This window comes from Doryrhamphus excisus, linkage group LG8, assembly GCF_037039965.1.
Source record: "Doryrhamphus excisus strain RoL-2023G ecotype Guam linkage group LG8, RoL_Dexc_Guam_v1.1, whole genome shotgun sequence".
In the NCBI taxonomy this organism is placed as follows: domain Eukaryota; kingdom Metazoa; phylum Chordata; class Actinopteri; order Syngnathiformes; family Syngnathidae; genus Doryrhamphus; species Doryrhamphus excisus.
The window spans coordinates 14,293,106-14,309,262 of NC_136364.1; the positions used below are offsets into that span (position 1 = coordinate 14,293,106).

The following is a 16,157-nucleotide window of genomic DNA, read 5'->3' on the forward strand; positions in this document are numbered from 1 at the left end:
GAGGCCGGTGTTTCTTCCTGGTGCTTTCACACGTCTCCCAGCTTCACGCCAAACGTGGGTGGGGTCTTGATGCGCAACCAAGCGGCAATGTGCACGCCACAGCAAAGCCTCCAACCGCCTGCAGGAGGGAGCAGGAAGCTCCAGCATATAGACTGTACCCACTCGCCTTGACGGTGATAGAGTGCCAACCATCTCCACCAGCACCATCATGGCGTGGCCGTGCATCACGCGTGCTTGCTGCATCAACCGTTTTTGGACCGAGCTGGACAAAGCGGACATCGCAGTGCCTTTGGTTTTCACCAAATACTCCGATGTGGCCGACGTGCACCACCTCCCCCAGCGCAAGCAGCCGAGACGGGCTGCAGAGAACCAGCCGGAGGTCGCGAAGGCACCACCCTCCGGTGCAGTCGAGCCACTTGCCGCATCATGCAAGGACGTATCATCCGCTGCGTCCGTCATGCGCCAAGACTTCCAGGCGTGGAGGGTGCGACCGGAGCCCAGCTGCAAGCCCAGGAACGAGTACCAACCCTCGGCCGCGCCGTTCATCCCGGAGACCCAGTACCAGAAGGACTACAAAGCCTGGCCCATCCCGAAGAAGCGCGACCACCCGTGGATCCCCAAAGCCGGTCTCGCCCCCACGACCGCAGCGGGGAAGGTGGAGCGAGTAGAGGCGGAGACCGGCGTGGAGAAGAGCGAGATAGAGGAGAAGCTACAGGAGAAGGATGTGAAGGGGCCGGCCAGGAGGGAAACATCTAGGGAAAGGAACGCCGTCGAGAAGAAGGCCGAGGAGGAAGTGCCGGTGTGCTCTGGGGGGCAGCAGAAGAAGAAAGGCAGGGCTGTCGCAGACGCTCTCAACCGACACATCAAGGAGACCATGTCGACTTCCAGCAGCTACAGGTAACCCTGCCTTGTCTGGTTTGTTCACTTCAAGGACACGGAGGGTGCCTTGTTAAACACAATTGTCTTGGCATATTGCCCCATCGTCCCTGAACGTCACACCGGTCCATTTCTTGACATTTTTATTAGGGATGAAACCGATATGCTGATATGTGGTGGAATGGACACAGGATGTGTTGTGTGCAGGGGAGCCGGGGGCCAATGGAGGCCCTCCCCACAATTTGGACATGTTTTACGTGTGTATGCTGTACTAATGTTGTTACACCAAACTTTTCTTCAACGGTCTGCCAAAAGAGTATGGTGTGTAGGTGGGGGGCCAACCATGTGTCCAAAATGTTGCAGGACCCGTGAAGCCCACTATGTGAGGAAATACCGTGGGTTGTTCATCCTACGCCCCCACCCATGTAGCCTTCGGGAATCCAATCCAAACAGCAAAGAAAGCAGGCGCTACACTACCAGTGCCGGGTGTCATGCGTGCACGTATTGTGTTGGTGGGATGTCGTATGCAGCCAGCTCTTGTTACATTTCCGTTAAGATAAGGCTTCTGTATCGATCCACATGGCCGACAGTGGAGGCCAGCGCTATTCAGTTGATACTATGGCCTGTACAGTAATCACAACACGGCAGTGCCGTCTCTGTCCATTACAACATGATGATGGTGATGGAGACCCACGCCTGAATCATTCACCCAAGCAGGGGGAGGATGGGCGGCGTGCAGGCAGCCTCCATCCTTCCAGGGACCATGTGACAGTGTCTCCTGACAATTAGGGTGATTTGTGGCTCCATGTCGGGCCTTCATCCACCCATCGGGCACGACATGACATCCGGTACTAAAGAGCTGTATGAAATATCCTGCCTTCAATACATATTTTATGAAGGAACTGTATACAGCCTTTTTAGATGAAATCCGCCTTTTAGATAACGACCCTTGCGACAGTGAGTAGCGGCACTGGGAAGTATGTGGAAAATATGGTTTCATGGGAAGCGGAGAAGAGTCCGGCCCAGCTTTTTTCCGTCTTTTCCCTGGAGGTCAGTGTTTAAAAACTGGGTTACTCACAGGGAGGGTCACCAAATGTGGAGATGTGATTGGCAATGAGACGGGAGTGGAGGAATGTGGCACAAACCAGTTCACTCCCCACTTGGCTAACGGCTAACAGCTACAGCCGCCCCGCCAACACTTGAATGTGAATGCCTGGAAGTTAACCATCTTGTTCATCACTTGATGTAGCCGCTGTGTGCGACTGCCAGCTATTTGGATTTTATGATATAAATAGAATTTTAAGAAGAAAATGTTTTTTAAACAACTGCAAAAATTATGAAATTAGCAGATATTTTTCAAGAACAATGTCATATTTTGAGAAAAACTTAAATATTAAATGAATATTAAAAGACTTAATATTATGAAAAACAAACTAATTTTCCTAAAATGTTGTGTTACAAGAATAAATTCAAATCAATTCAAAATATTTGACCAATAAAGTCATAATTATATCAATGAAGAATTTTCAAGAATCAAGTCATCGTCTAACTAGAAAAAAGGTGCAATTTTACAAGAATATTACCAGGAAAAATAGAATCATAGTAGAAGATAGTTCAAATATTACAGAAAAAATATAATAATTGAAGTTGTATAATGAGAAAAAAACATTATTTTTGTAAAGTCATAGTATTATGAAAAAACAATATTTTTTTTGTAAAATGAGTTGGATTGAATAATTTCTAATATTCTGGGTATAAAGTCAGAATATTAGAAGCACATTTTTGAAGATTGAAGAAGAAAGTCAAATATTTGGGTAAAATCAACAGCAACATATGGGGGGAAAAGTCACAATATTATGGGAATAAAGTCACAATATTATGGGAAGAAAATTTCCAAAAACCTTTTAATAAGAAAGCTGAAAGGGGGGAAAAAGCCATAGAAGAAATGAAAGAACGGAACAGTGGATAAATAATAGATTTGATAGATAATAGATTTGGAAACTCTGGGTTGTGGGGTTAGGCCTAGGCTTTAGTTGTGTCTCGTTAGCGTGGGGTAGGGCTAGGGTTAACCTGGTCGCACCAGATCTAGCACAAAATCACCGTCACTGTGGCAACAATGTCTCCAATTAACCTAACAGGCACACATGCCTAGGGTTAAGGTTAACCCTAGCATATATGTTTATATTTTATATAATATTATAAATATTTTATTCTCAGTCTATTGCTGCTCCTTATTTGTAAAGGAAATGCCCTGGCTACCCTAGGGAGGACAAGCAGCACAGATGATCGATGGATGAGAAACAATTGCACTGCTTTCCTTGTATACTGGCCTTTTGAGCACCACCCATAGGGGGCACCAGAAGTCTAGTCATGCATCCATGTATTGTCCTGTATGTACAGCAGCTGCCTATAGGACCCCATCTCAGCCTGTGTTGTTGTCTCCTAGAACTGAGTTCAAGGCCTACAAGGATGTGAAGCCAGTCAAGCCCATCAAGGCTCCATCCCAGTACAAACCCCCAGGGGAGGAGACCAGTCTGGAAACCAGCTACAGCGCCACCTTCAGGGGGGAGCAGGTCAAGGCCCAGCCCACGGACAACAAGCTGATGGAGCGCAGGAGGATACGCAGTCTGTACAGTGAGCCTGGCAAGGAGCCCTCCAAGGTGAGTGTGCCCCCGCCAGCCCAAAAAAAACACCTCATGAAGCACTTTACGGTGATGTGGTGTGTTCTCTTGTGTCTGGATGAGGTGTTCCCGTCACACAGGTCATTAGATACACCTGCAATAACAGCTTGATCCTAAATGGTGCCTTTTACACATGTCAAATATAGTCAGACTTTGGTTTTCCAAAGATTGGCCCAACATGGGACGTGCCAAACTAGTCCATTTGTCCTGTACTCTAAACAAAGCACCCTCACGCTGCTGACTCACTGTCCCTATGTTTGTCTTTTAATTGGGCTGCTAAATAACCCCCCATGGGGCCACAAGGAAAGTGTCAGGTTCAGGCAATTTGGTATAATTGTCACATTGTTTTCTGCATGTACGTATTCTCTATAAAAACCTGTTTTTATTGGTGTCTGAAACGGATTACAGTGTTCCCTCTCTCGATCACGGTTCACCTTTCATGGACTCACTGTTTCGTACATTTGTTTTGGGCAATGTGAGCCTGGCCCTTTAAAAAGAATGGAATTGTTGGAAGTTGAGTGTTTCTCTCTTCCCTCTCTCTGCCCATTGTCATCTGCACCCTGATTGGCTGCAGACTATTGTCAATCACTCTCCTTGTGTCATCACTAGCTTTGTATGTTTGCAAGTTTCTCCTCGACAAAACCTACAATAACAAAATGTACCACGCCCAAACAACAGAGGAGGATGCTAACCAAAAAGGTTGTACTCCTGGACACGTTGAAGCAATGTCGAAGCTACGCGACTGCAGAGTGCCATTCCGGAATAAATGAGTCTGTGGTTTGAGTAGTACTGCAAGGACGAAAAAACGCTACAGTACAGAACGCGCCCGGGCGAAAAGGCATGTTCATTTCATAATTTTGTTGTCTCCAACCTCGTAGGTTGATCATTACAATTCAAAGGCTGCTTTGAGCCTTTTTGAGTGTTTAAACAAGACAGCAATGTGACAAAATGTTAGCTTCTATGGCCGTGCAGACTAGAACCGTACAGTACACAGTAAAAGGCACATACCAATTGCAGTTAATTGGTTCCAGACCGAGAAAAAGTCGTCTCACGGCCACGAGGACGAGAGTCAAGGGAAATTAAATGGATCATTCTGCCGGCCTCACTACAGTTTTTGTGGTGTCAGTGTCGGTGTCTGTTTTCTTTCGCTCTCACTTTCACTTTCTGTACAACAATGGCATGAACGCCTGGGCAGATGGCATACACATAGAGCGTAACCATATATATATATATTTTTTTATAAATTATAATTATATTAGCAGATTGCAATATTTATTAATTTTATTAATTTATTTATACCATTGTTTCATTTGGACCTGGACGTGACGTTCCAATATCTTTGTAACACTGGTCTACAAATTGTTGGACTCCATCTGCTTCTGAGATAAACCTGACCAGCCTTAGGTGGATGCGAAAGGCTTCATTTTAATGCAGACCTACCAACATGTACACATTTATAGTACTCAACATGTAATTGGATGGTTAGCGCGGAGACCTCACAGCTTGGAGACCAGAGTTCAATTCCATCCTCGGCCATCTCTGTGTGGAGTTTGCATGTTCCCCTTGTGCGTGGGGGAGCTTTACTCCTGGTACTTTGGTTCCCGCCCCCATTCCAAAAACATGCTAGCTTGATTGGCCACTCCAAATTGTCCATAGGTATGACTGTGGGTGGGAATGGTTGTTTGTGTATATGTGCCCTGGAACTGGCTGGCCACCAGTCCAGGTTGGCCTCTCTCGGATAGGCTCCAGCATACCCCCACCCTGGTGAGGATAAGCGGTAGAAAATGAATGAATGAGTATGCTTGTATGCTCTTCATTTTGTTGCATTTTCCTGGTTCCATTTTTACCTTCAGTCCGTACAGTACAGATAAAAGAATAAATATTATGAAAATAATTGAGAAGCACTGACCTAAAGCAAGAAAAAGGTCGCTATTTTTGTTCCTGGATCTCATTGGAATCGGGCAGGGGTCTCCAACGGGTAAGTAGTGCTGAATGGAGAGGTGATGCGTACTTCATGACCAATGGCCACAGTGCTTGGTAAACACAGTCCGAAATAAAACAACCTCTGATCTAATGGTGATGACAGCGGCAGACTGTTGGAGGGTGTAGCCGAGGCTGTCTTGTTTTTCATTGAAGCTCCGCCCCCACACAGGCTGCTAACGTGTTGTCATTCTCATAGGACGCGTCAAAGGCGGACAGCAGCTCTGTGCTCAATCTGCTGTAGTCAGGTGTGTTTCCCCGACAGTTGAAGCATGGAGGCTGACCTCAGACTGATGCCAAGCTCACAACAAGCCGTGCCCCCCTCACACCGCTAAGGCAGCAATCGCATCTTTTCCGGGGACAATACTGTAGAAATGGAACTCGGACATAACATATGCACATATGTCATCCATGCAGCATTGTCCCATGAGAAGACATGAGGGGTGTACTCACTTTTGTGAGGGACTGAAGCAAGTATGCACGCTACAAGACGGTCACGTGGTCACATTCATCACACCCTCCTTAGGACCCCACCCCTTCTTCCTCACCCGTTCCCACCTCTCTGCCTGCATCACCCATTTCCCTCCCCACACGATCACAATCATAAGCTCAGCTCAGGTGGCGTGTTTTTTTTTTTTGGCCTATTTCGGGCCTCAGTGGCTACTCCACAAAAATACTATTACTACTATACTACAAAAAAATCATTTGACAAGAATAAAGACAAGCTTTTAAAAGGGTAAAGTCATAATAACAAGAGAAAAAATAGTATCAAGGTCATAATATGAGAAATTAACCAAAATAAAGTTGTTGAAAAAGCTTTCATTTATTATTATTATGAAGTCAAAATATTATGAACTGATATTATTATTATTATTATTATTATAATTATTATTGTAGTTATTATTATTATTATTATAAACTGATATTAATATGAACATATAGTGGTCACTGTATGTTGCATTATATTGGGGGGGTGTTTGTCACTCTTCAATGTTTCAGATCATCTAACAAATGTAAATATGACTCAATGACAGCACAACTGTGTCAAAAAGACATAACCCCCCGGTTCAAACATAACAAGTGGAAAAGCTTATAAAGCCATTTCTAAAGCTTTGGGACTCAAGCCAACCACAGTGAGAGCCGTTATCCACAAATGGCCAAAACATGGAACAGTGGTGAACCTTCCCATCCAAGAGGTTGCAACCCCTCAGCCCCCTGGAAAGTCTCTTCCAGGGGGCTGAGGGGGCTCTACACCTTTGCAAGGGTCCACTGGACTTTGCCCAACCGGTCTACATGTGCCTTGTGGACTTGGAAAAGGCATTGGACCACGTTGTGGGGGGTTTGGGACTCCATGCCACTGGGAGGCTGGTCATACAGTCAACTCGGTTTCCGGGGAGCGTCGGCCTCCGCCAAGGCTGTCCCAGATTCTGATCGTAATTTTTATGGCCAGGATTTGTAGGCGCCACCAGGGAATCCAGGGGGTCCGGTTCGGGATCTTTAGATCTCGTCTCTGCTATTTGCAGACCACGTGGGCGTGATGGCCTCGTCCCACATTTACATCTTTACGCTGCACTGATAGTGTTTTAGACATTTCCCACTTTGCTCGCCGGTCCTTGAACGCACCATGAGGCTTATCAAGTTTGTACACTGTCAGTCCAATTCCATCTGTTCCTACATATTGATAATACCATTCTCCATGATGGCTAGCTAAGCTAGCAGGTGTCTCCATGAGTGGTGTGTACCAGTACACACTATTATGCGTGTATGTGTGTGCGAGTAGTGCTGCTCATGTACTAACAAAGATGGATGGCTTGTTTTTGGCAAGACATTTGAACTTCCGTGACACTAACCATGAACAGTAGGAAGACGAAGGCACGCATGCTCCGACAGTCCAGAACAGGGGTGTCCAAAGTCCAAAGCCATGTGTGGCCTGCAGCTGGGATTTTGGTGGTCCTTGGCACATTCCAAGCAGAACATCACCCAGAAAAACCAATGGACTTTTTTGGACTGAAATGTTATAAACAGCACATTTTCACATCCGTATTTGAGTAACAGACAGAGTTGATAAAAAAAGTTGAAGGAAAACATTGAATCTCTTTGGCGCTGACATTTGACAGATGCCACATTTTTTTTTTTAGCAAACTGCAGTTTTCGACTTTGTATTTGAGCAAAGTGAATTTCAAAACACATACATGGATTTTGCCTACATTTTTATTCATTGACGTTTTCAGCACAAAGTAAAAGAAAAAAAACAATTAAATGCAAAATATTCACTTACATAAATTCTACTTTGCTACGGGTGTCCAAAGTGCAGCCGGGGGCCCTAAATATCAAATCCAAATGTAAACATTGACATTTTTTTTGCACTGAAATGTAAAAATATTTAGCAAACTTTCATGTTTGAATTTCAAAGCACATCCAATGATTTGCTAAGACATTTTAGTTATTGGACGTTCTAGCACAAAATGCAGGAAATGTAAAAATTCCAGATGTCCGATACTGGCTTGCTTTTTGCTGAAAACCGATATGCTGATTATCGTCCAACTCTCAATTTCCGATATCAGCCGATATTGATGTGTTGGATACAGCATATTTTTAATATCGGTTTTCCTGATCAGGAGAAAATACCGATAATTATCGCACATCCCTAGTCAAAATCTTGGGAAACCACTGCGTTTATTTTTCTTTTCTTTGAAAATGTCTGTCAATATCTGACATGGGCGGCCTTACAAAACATGCGGCCCTCTGTGGAAAAGGTTTGGGCACCCCTGGTCTGGAATGCCATCCTCCTCTTCTTTCTAACATCTGCACGGGTGCTTGTTTTCTTTCAGGCTGACAAACCAGCGTCTCGCACCAGGCCAAAAAAAACGACGACGACGCCAGCAACATCGGCGAAGACGCTGAAAAAAGCAAAAGAGAAGCAGTTTAAGAAGAAAGAAGCGGCTGCCGTGGCCTCCTCGCCACCTGCGTCGGACGGAGGCGTGACGAAGAAGAGCAAAGAGATCAGCAATAGACTGGCCGAGGCCAAGCAGTAAAAAGGCGTGGATTTAGCTGTCCGTGGTTTTCACTCTGTGTGTGGGAGCAAGGCTGCTTCATTTGCACACGATTACCTCTACGCTACACGTAAGAGCCGTTGCTACAGCATGCGTGCTGTACCAGAGGGCCTTTTTACCGACACAATCACATCCCATGATTCTATCAATTTCATTTCAAACATTTCAGGTCATTTCAAACCTTTATGCGTTGGATGGAGGTGGTGGCTCCGTTTCCTAGAGTAACAGTGCCTCTGCTTAAGGTCCTGGTTCTTCTTTTTCCTCTTCATTCGCCCGGGTGATACCCAGTTTCATTTTGTTGCTAAGAAACCAAATCAAGTGGCGAGAATTCCCTGCAGCTTGCATGCAAGCCTCCCCCTCTTTTATTAGCTTGAGTAGCGGTACAGTATTCTAGCTTGTAAATGAAGCCTTTTAGGGTATGCATATATACCAATTTCCAGGTGTTTGCATCTGGATGGGATAGCACTTTTTTTGGTTTATTTGAACCCACCTCATTTTTCGTGTGAGCACTGTGAGTGACAGGTGTGTTTTGTTGGCCGGGTGTGTCCTATTGCATCGCTTCTTCCATCAAATAAACAGCACTGAATGTCTATTCACTTTTAGATTGGGTAAGATTGGTTTAGGCTACATTTAGAGGTCAAAACAACATGAAAACCAGTGTGGAGGAAAAACAAGTTATTGTGAATGTGAGAAAAGATGGAAAGTCGCCCAGAAGCACTGGTCGTCATCGCCGCGACAGCTATTGGGGTGTCTTGACGAAAAAGGAAACCAGTGAGCGAAGCACCCGAGTTCCGGAAAGAAGGATCAATAATGTCATTTTTCAAAAAAATAGCAGTCATTTTACAACAATAAAGTCAAAAAATTACCTAATTTTAATGGCAGAAAGCTGAAATATCTTTGAAGTTCTAGGAAGTGAAACAATGAATAAAGCTGTCATTTTGGGAAAATTATGCTGTACAAAAAGTTATGGAATTACAATAATAAAGTCAAAATATGGGAATGAAGTCATAATTTTGAGAAAAACTACAATAAGGAAATTGTTTAAAAATTAAAAACAGCAGAAATAAAAGAAAAAACAGCTGTAATTTTACAAGACTAAAATATTTACAAAATATTTATTTACAAAATATTTTTTATGAATATAAACTTTCTGGTGTCAAGATTTGCCAACAATTTTATTAAATACATCCTCAATTAAAAACAAGCCCCTGTGACTGGTAATGTAGTACCACCTATGTCCACAAGAGGGCAACAAATATACCTTTTTTACTGTTTAATTTACTGAAAGATAAATAGCAGCGCGTTTATTGTATATAATAGTATATAATCAAATGAATCTTCGAATAACGCTTTAAGCCATATTACGAGCAACGTTCAAGGACATAGTGTCATTTTAAGTTGAATTAACTAATTAATTGATTGCATTTTCGAGGATTTCGGAGCATACTTGAATGCACGCAATTGCACTTCCGCGTTAAGAGTCACGGCATGTGAGGTTTTCGTATGTGGCTTTGTGTTCGACAACACATACACGCATTAAAAAGACTATATTCGGATGTCGGATTGTCCATGAATACACCTCAAGAATGAGGAAGTGTCGTTCCAATGATACATGTCTCTCACCAGATGAGAGCGCTAAAAAGAAAAAATACTCCACACAGAGATGCCCGAGGGAGGAATCGAACACTCCTAGCTGTGAGGCCTGCTCGTTAACCACTCGCCCGCCATGAGACTATTTATCTTTGGAATAACAGCGGTCATATCATATTAACATATCATATGTTATATACAGTACAGTCAAGTGTAGCGTACAAACGACACGTTTCCATTTCATTTGACTTATAATATAATGTAATACAATGACACATATTCGACATGAAATATAAATACGGGTTTCGTAGCCCCATGGAGGGCGCTACTGCAGTTCTTCAGCATCCGACGAAGAAGAAAAGCACTTCCGTTGTATCCTCGCAACCCGGAAATAAACAAACCCAGACAAGCAAGGAGGGAAAGTGGCTCGGCATTTGGAATTATTTTATTCTTTTTTTAAGTGAAACAAAATGAAGTGAACTTTAAAATTATGGGTAATGGTAATGCAACGAAATTGTATTGTAATTATGAAGTATCGTCTCCGGTCGGCAGAAGAAGATAAACGTTGGTATTTTAGAAGAGTGATGTTAGCAAGGATGTTAACGACTGTTAGCTTTTAGGCACAGCCGAGATGTCGAACGGGACACACTAGATGAATGACTACACTGTCTATTCTGGCGAACTATCCTTGCAAGGACCCCGGCGTCATGATGAGCACCAAGAGACTGGGCAGTTTTGAGGTGCAGTGTGAGTGGGCTTCGTGCCGCTACAGAGGACACAGCATGGAGGAGCTGAGTGATCACATGGCTCTTCATTTGAGGGACTACCTGGGAGACAAGGATGCTCTGGAGGAGCTGGGTGAGTGAACATACTTGACTGTGTTGGGAAATAACACAATTAGAGCAAGACAACTACAGTGTATGGGTACCATGACGTCCAGAGACAAGGTATTAGAAAAAAAAAAACCTTTATATGATCACTTATACGTGGACATGTGACATATGATAAACATTTGCCTTAATAATAAGGTAAATGTTGTTGTTACCACAATAATTACTTTCCAGAGACAAGTAGTAAAATAAAGAAAACCCCTTTATATGATCATTTATACGTGGATATATTATAATCCATTATCATGAAATAGACTTGTGTTAAATTGCACAGCACATGTACAGCACATGTACTGTGGATAAAAGGTAGTGGACTCTGAGTGTAAAACATGTTCTATTTACAATTCAGCCAATTGCAATGTTTCCTATTTAGATGAGTATGCCTGCCTGTGGAAGGGCTGCGAGTTCCTCTCCATGGGCAGCCCCGCAGAGCTGGAGGTCCACGCTTACTTCCACAACTACCACGGCAAGCTCAAGTTTGTCGGCTCTCAGCTGCTCAAGTCCCGCCCCGAACTGCCCGGCTGCAACCAAGCCGTGCACAGCAGCAACCTGCTACCCGAGGGATCCAATGGACATGTGTGCCAGTGGGAGAACTGTGATGTAGGTGCCATTCAACGGGACATCATTATAAACCAGGGATGGGCAAACTACGGCCTGGGGGCCAGATGTGGCCTGCTAAGCGTCTGAATCCGGCCCGCCAGTTGCTTCCAAAGTATTTAAACCTTTAACGCACAACCTGGCAACATGACTTTCAAGTAGTCAAAGTCATGTTGTAGCCAGGGATGTTCAGTTTTGTTAACTGACTGCCGCGAGTCCAAAAGTTTGCCCAACCCTGTTCTAAACCTTTGGCATTCTAACACGGACTGGTCTCTTTGTGCACAGAGTACATTTAACAATCCCGAGTGGTTCTACCGTCATGTGGATAATCATGTTGAAAGCGCCGAACAGCAGTCTCTCTCACATCAACAGCAGGCTCTCCTCTGCAAATGGTCAGGTAGGACTGAGTGCACTGTGGTCTGTATGATTTTACAGATATTCCTGTGACCATATTTCTCATTTAAAGGGGAGCTATGATGCTTTTCCACGTTTCTGAGCTATAAATGTAGTTAGAATGTTGTATTCTGGTGTTAAACTACGGCAAAGGTTCAGATCATGAGGTTTGTGCATCACTTCTGAGCTCCACCGCACCAATGGCGCCTCGGAAAAAATGTGTCTGAAAATGAGCGCTCCTCCTCGGGCTGGCGAGGTTGCCGCTCATTCGGCTTCTTCTGAGTTCCACCAACGGTGCTACGTTAGCACTCTAAGTTCATCACTCTTTATTTATTTATTATAACTCCAAGAGCCACAATATTAGAAAGTGTGCTTCCTTCCTAGTTAGGAAGCACCTTGGGTGTGTGACCAACCACAGTGTGGTGGATGTGCCCAGAGGCAGGCCATGGACCGTTGACAGGAAGCACCAATCTAAGGAACAACAGCTGGAATAGGTGCAGATTGTAGAAGCTCTAGAAAGCTTTGTGTGCGGGTTATTGTGTGTAGCTGCTCTAGAGGAAAATGAGCATAGTAGGTCCCTTTTTTAGAGGGACCTGTCTTGGCTATGGCATCGCTAATGGGAATGGTGAGACACGTAATGTGGAAGTGGAATTGTGCAAGTCGGGATTGGAACCATGCATTATGTGCACGCTATAAACCTCGCAATCCAATCAGGTGACATGTGAGGCACTGTTTCTTTCCATCGGAGTTGAACAGCTGCTGTGGTTTTAAGCTCTGTGTAGAAACTGCAGAAATTCTACATGTACATCAAAGTTACTTAAGATTTGTCAGATCAGCACGATCGCCGCATAAGACCTAGCGTGTGTTCTGGAAATTCCCTACTTCCTGGTTTGGAAAGTGGAGTTGTTTTAGTGTAAACATAAAAGTAATCTACAGCATTCTGTTTCCCATGAGTACATGACGTCAACGTTAGCAGTAGCTACAACTGCTCGTCCACAGTTGACGGCATACTCACCTCATCGTGCTTTGGCCCCGCCTACAAAGTTGTCCAAACATTCGAAAATGCGCCCTAACTTCTACACATTTGCTCAATGTCTCCCGCTAGGCTGCGATGCCTTTTTCAAGATCCGTTATCGACTGCGGGAACACATGCGCAGCCACACCCAGGAGCGCCTGGTGGCCTGCCCCACCTGTGGCAGCATGTTCTCCAGCAACACCAAGCTCTTTGACCACCTCCACAGGCAGGCCGAGCCAATGGGTGAGACTGGGAAGCAGCATTTCTAGGAGGACGCCTGTGAGGAGGCTAAAGTCCCTTTCTTGCAGAGTCCCTGGCGTGTGAGCACTGCGGCAAAGCCTTTTCCAGCGAGAGACTGTTGAGGGATCACGTGCGTCAGCATGGTAGTCGTTTACCATTTACACACTTCATCACACACCCGGTCTAATGACCTCACATGCAACTTGATGGACTGTCGGGACTGTGCTCATGTTGCGTTTGTGTGTTTGCAGTCAATCAAGTCAAGTGTCCTTTCTGTGACATGACCTGCACCACTTTGGCCGCGCTGAAGATCCACATCAGGTTCCGTCACTGTGACGAACGCCCCTTCCCTTGTGACTTCTGTGATAAAAGGTACATTGGTTGGCTTACTGTTGTATATCTACCCTTTACCTCATTCAACACTAAAGATTGTACCTTCTTATATACCCCAAACAACATAGTTGCACCTCTTTTAGTTTGATTATGCCAGGCAATAATACGCAATACGAAAACGCAACTCTCCACTAATGTAGCACAGCCATTTTGAAAGCATAAAAACGGCGAAGTGCATTAGGTAAGAGCTAGGTAGAGCTCATGTGAAGAGGAAGATAGATAGATAGATAGATAGATAGATAGATAGATAGATAGATAGATAGATAGATAGATAGATAGATAGATAGATAGATAGATAGATAGATAGAAATTTGTACAAATATAGAACATGTAGAACATGTAGAACATATAGAACATATAGAACATATAGAACATGTCCAGAATAGACTTTTATCATATCAATATTACATTGGAAATATGGGTATCGATAATAATAATAATATAGAACATGCCCAGAATGGACCTTATCATATCAATATTGCATCGGAAATATGGATATAGATAATAATAATAATATAGAACATGTCCAAATGGACATGTGATGTCATGTATCCCCTCTTACGATCCGTGCCCACGAAGGCGCCCTCTGCCTCAAAAAGGGTTAGGGTTGCTGACCCCTGGACGAGGGTCTGTGCATCAGTAGTGGATCAATAGGTCGTATCTTGGCCGTGTCGCCAAGACGGAAGCACGCAGCTTTGCTAACGTTCTTGTGCTGATGGAAGGATGGAATCCAATCCAACCCCACCCAGGCTTTTTACCGGGTCACTGGGGTCCTTGAACAGGCCGCTCTCCGTTTTGTTGGGGTTTGGAAGTCAAAAGTTCCAGGACATCCATGGTTTGGAGACTCGGTTAGCCTGAGTAGCACATCCAATCGAGTGTCGTTGGCGTTAGCGGTGATGGTTTGTAGGTAAGGTGTCAATGTGTAGTCCACGTATCGTCAACGTGGACAGCAAACTTGTTTGGTTGTCATGTGCACCTTCCCTCTTTTCCCGTATTGTGTTGTTGGGCAATGAAGACCAAAATAAAAAATTAGACTCTCACCTTTCCACCTTTTTCTACCTTTTCCCTTCCTGGTAAGTAGGTTTCAGTAAAATATCTCTCTCTCAGATTTAAGAACCAGCGTGACCTCCACAAGCACACCGAAGTCCACAACCAGGCCTCGCTGTTCCACTGCTCCGTGGAGGGCTGCCGCTATTCCTGTCAGACATTCCAAAGCATGAACCACCACTTCAAGAGGGCGCACGAGGTCAGTCGTCACGCCGCCGTCCGCCCGTCCCCGTCCGCGTCATGACTACCACGTTCTTCCCTCCTCTGACAGGCGGGGGGGATGTCCAAATATAAATGTCACATTTGTGACAAGGTGTTCTCCTGGTGTTACACGCTCACTCTTCATCTGCGAAAGAAGCACGAACTGAAGTGGCCATCGGGACACTCACGTTTCAGGTTAGTGCCTCCGCCTAACCATAACCCATTCTCATCAAATATTGCATCTCTATGCTACTAAAATGGCATATTTCCTCATATTCTGACTTTATTCTACATTTTTATTAGATTATAAACTTTTTTCTCCTGAAATATTTCATGTTCTGTCTTTGTTCTTTTACTGCAGCTTTTTGTCTTTTTGCATCTTACTTTATACTTTTAGTTTTTTGTTGTTACATTCCATTTTTAGAATGTGTCGCTGGCTGCAAACGGCCCCCGGCCTACACTTTGGACATCCCGTTGTCGTATACAAATGAAAGATTGAAGACTTTCTGACAGGTACAGAAAGGATGTGGACGGCTTCCTGAAGCTGAACATGGTGCGTGTGGAGACGGTGGAAGTGACCAAAGAGATCATGAAGAACATGGCCAAGAAACCTCCCGGCGTCCGCAAGAGCCAGAGAACCCGCGTCGCCTCGTCCTCCGCCTCCTCTTACTCATCGGAACAATCCTGCGGCGAGGATCTCATTGCCAGCCCCCACGGAGGCGGCGACTCCCCCGTGTACAGCATCATGAGCACCATCCCCCACATCGAGGACGAGGCCGGCGGGGCGGCACAGTACTGTGACCCCGGGGGCTCGTCTGGGGCCGTGCAGGCGCTCACGATGGTGGCGAGGGGTCTGGGCATGGACGTGGTGTGACACACCGACGCCGCAACGGCACTTTATCACCACCAGAACATTCCCGGCCATCACCGCTTCGCCTTCTTTGCCAACTTTTAATTCATGTTTACTGGAATTATTTTTTAAATAAACTTGCTTCTGCTGCTTTTATATTTCCACTTGGCAGCGACATTGCTTCAAAACACACACTTTTATACATTATCATATCAAACATTTCCTCCTTTCATGCGCTGACACTACTTTTTCCACAGAAATTGTAAAAATGGTAATGGTAAAAAGTCATTTGAACACAGAGGTGTCATCTGATTTTATATACACACAGATTAAACGTCTAGATGTACGTAT

General features: G+C 44.6%; 2 protein-coding genes across 3 annotated transcripts; both read left to right on the forward strand.

The window, feature by feature from the left end:
* Positions 1-14: 14 nt before the first annotated feature.
* map6b (microtubule-associated protein 6b) lies at positions 15-9,180 on the forward strand. 2 transcript variants are annotated; one of them, XM_058080558.2, is made up of 4 exons: positions 15-897; positions 3,323-3,536; positions 5,737-5,785; positions 8,369-8,492. In XM_058080558.2, the coding sequence occupies exons 1-3, from the start codon at positions 209-211 to the stop codon at positions 5,779-5,781; spliced, it is 948 nt and encodes a 315-aa protein (XP_057936541.2). In that variant the 5' UTR covers positions 15-208; the 3' UTR covers positions 5,782-5,785; positions 8,369-8,492. The 2 variants fall into 2 exon arrangements, with proteins under 2 accessions (XP_057936541.2, XP_057936540.2); XM_058080557.2 differs by lacking the exon at positions 5,737-5,785 and having other exon boundaries at positions 8,369-9,180.
* A 1,272-nt stretch (positions 9,181-10,452) lies between these two features.
* LOC131134560 (histone H4 transcription factor) lies at positions 10,453-15,970 on the forward strand. Its single transcript, XM_058079977.2, has 9 exons — positions 10,453-11,038; positions 11,444-11,670; positions 11,953-12,064; positions 13,166-13,318; positions 13,384-13,458; positions 13,567-13,687; positions 14,816-14,954; positions 15,027-15,151; positions 15,470-15,970. Exons 1-9 carry the CDS (start codon positions 10,837-10,839, stop codon positions 15,828-15,830), a joined length of 1,515 nt encoding a protein of 504 aa, XP_057935960.2. The 5' UTR covers positions 10,453-10,836; the 3' UTR covers positions 15,831-15,970.
* The last annotated feature ends 187 nt before the right edge of the window (positions 15,971-16,157 follow it).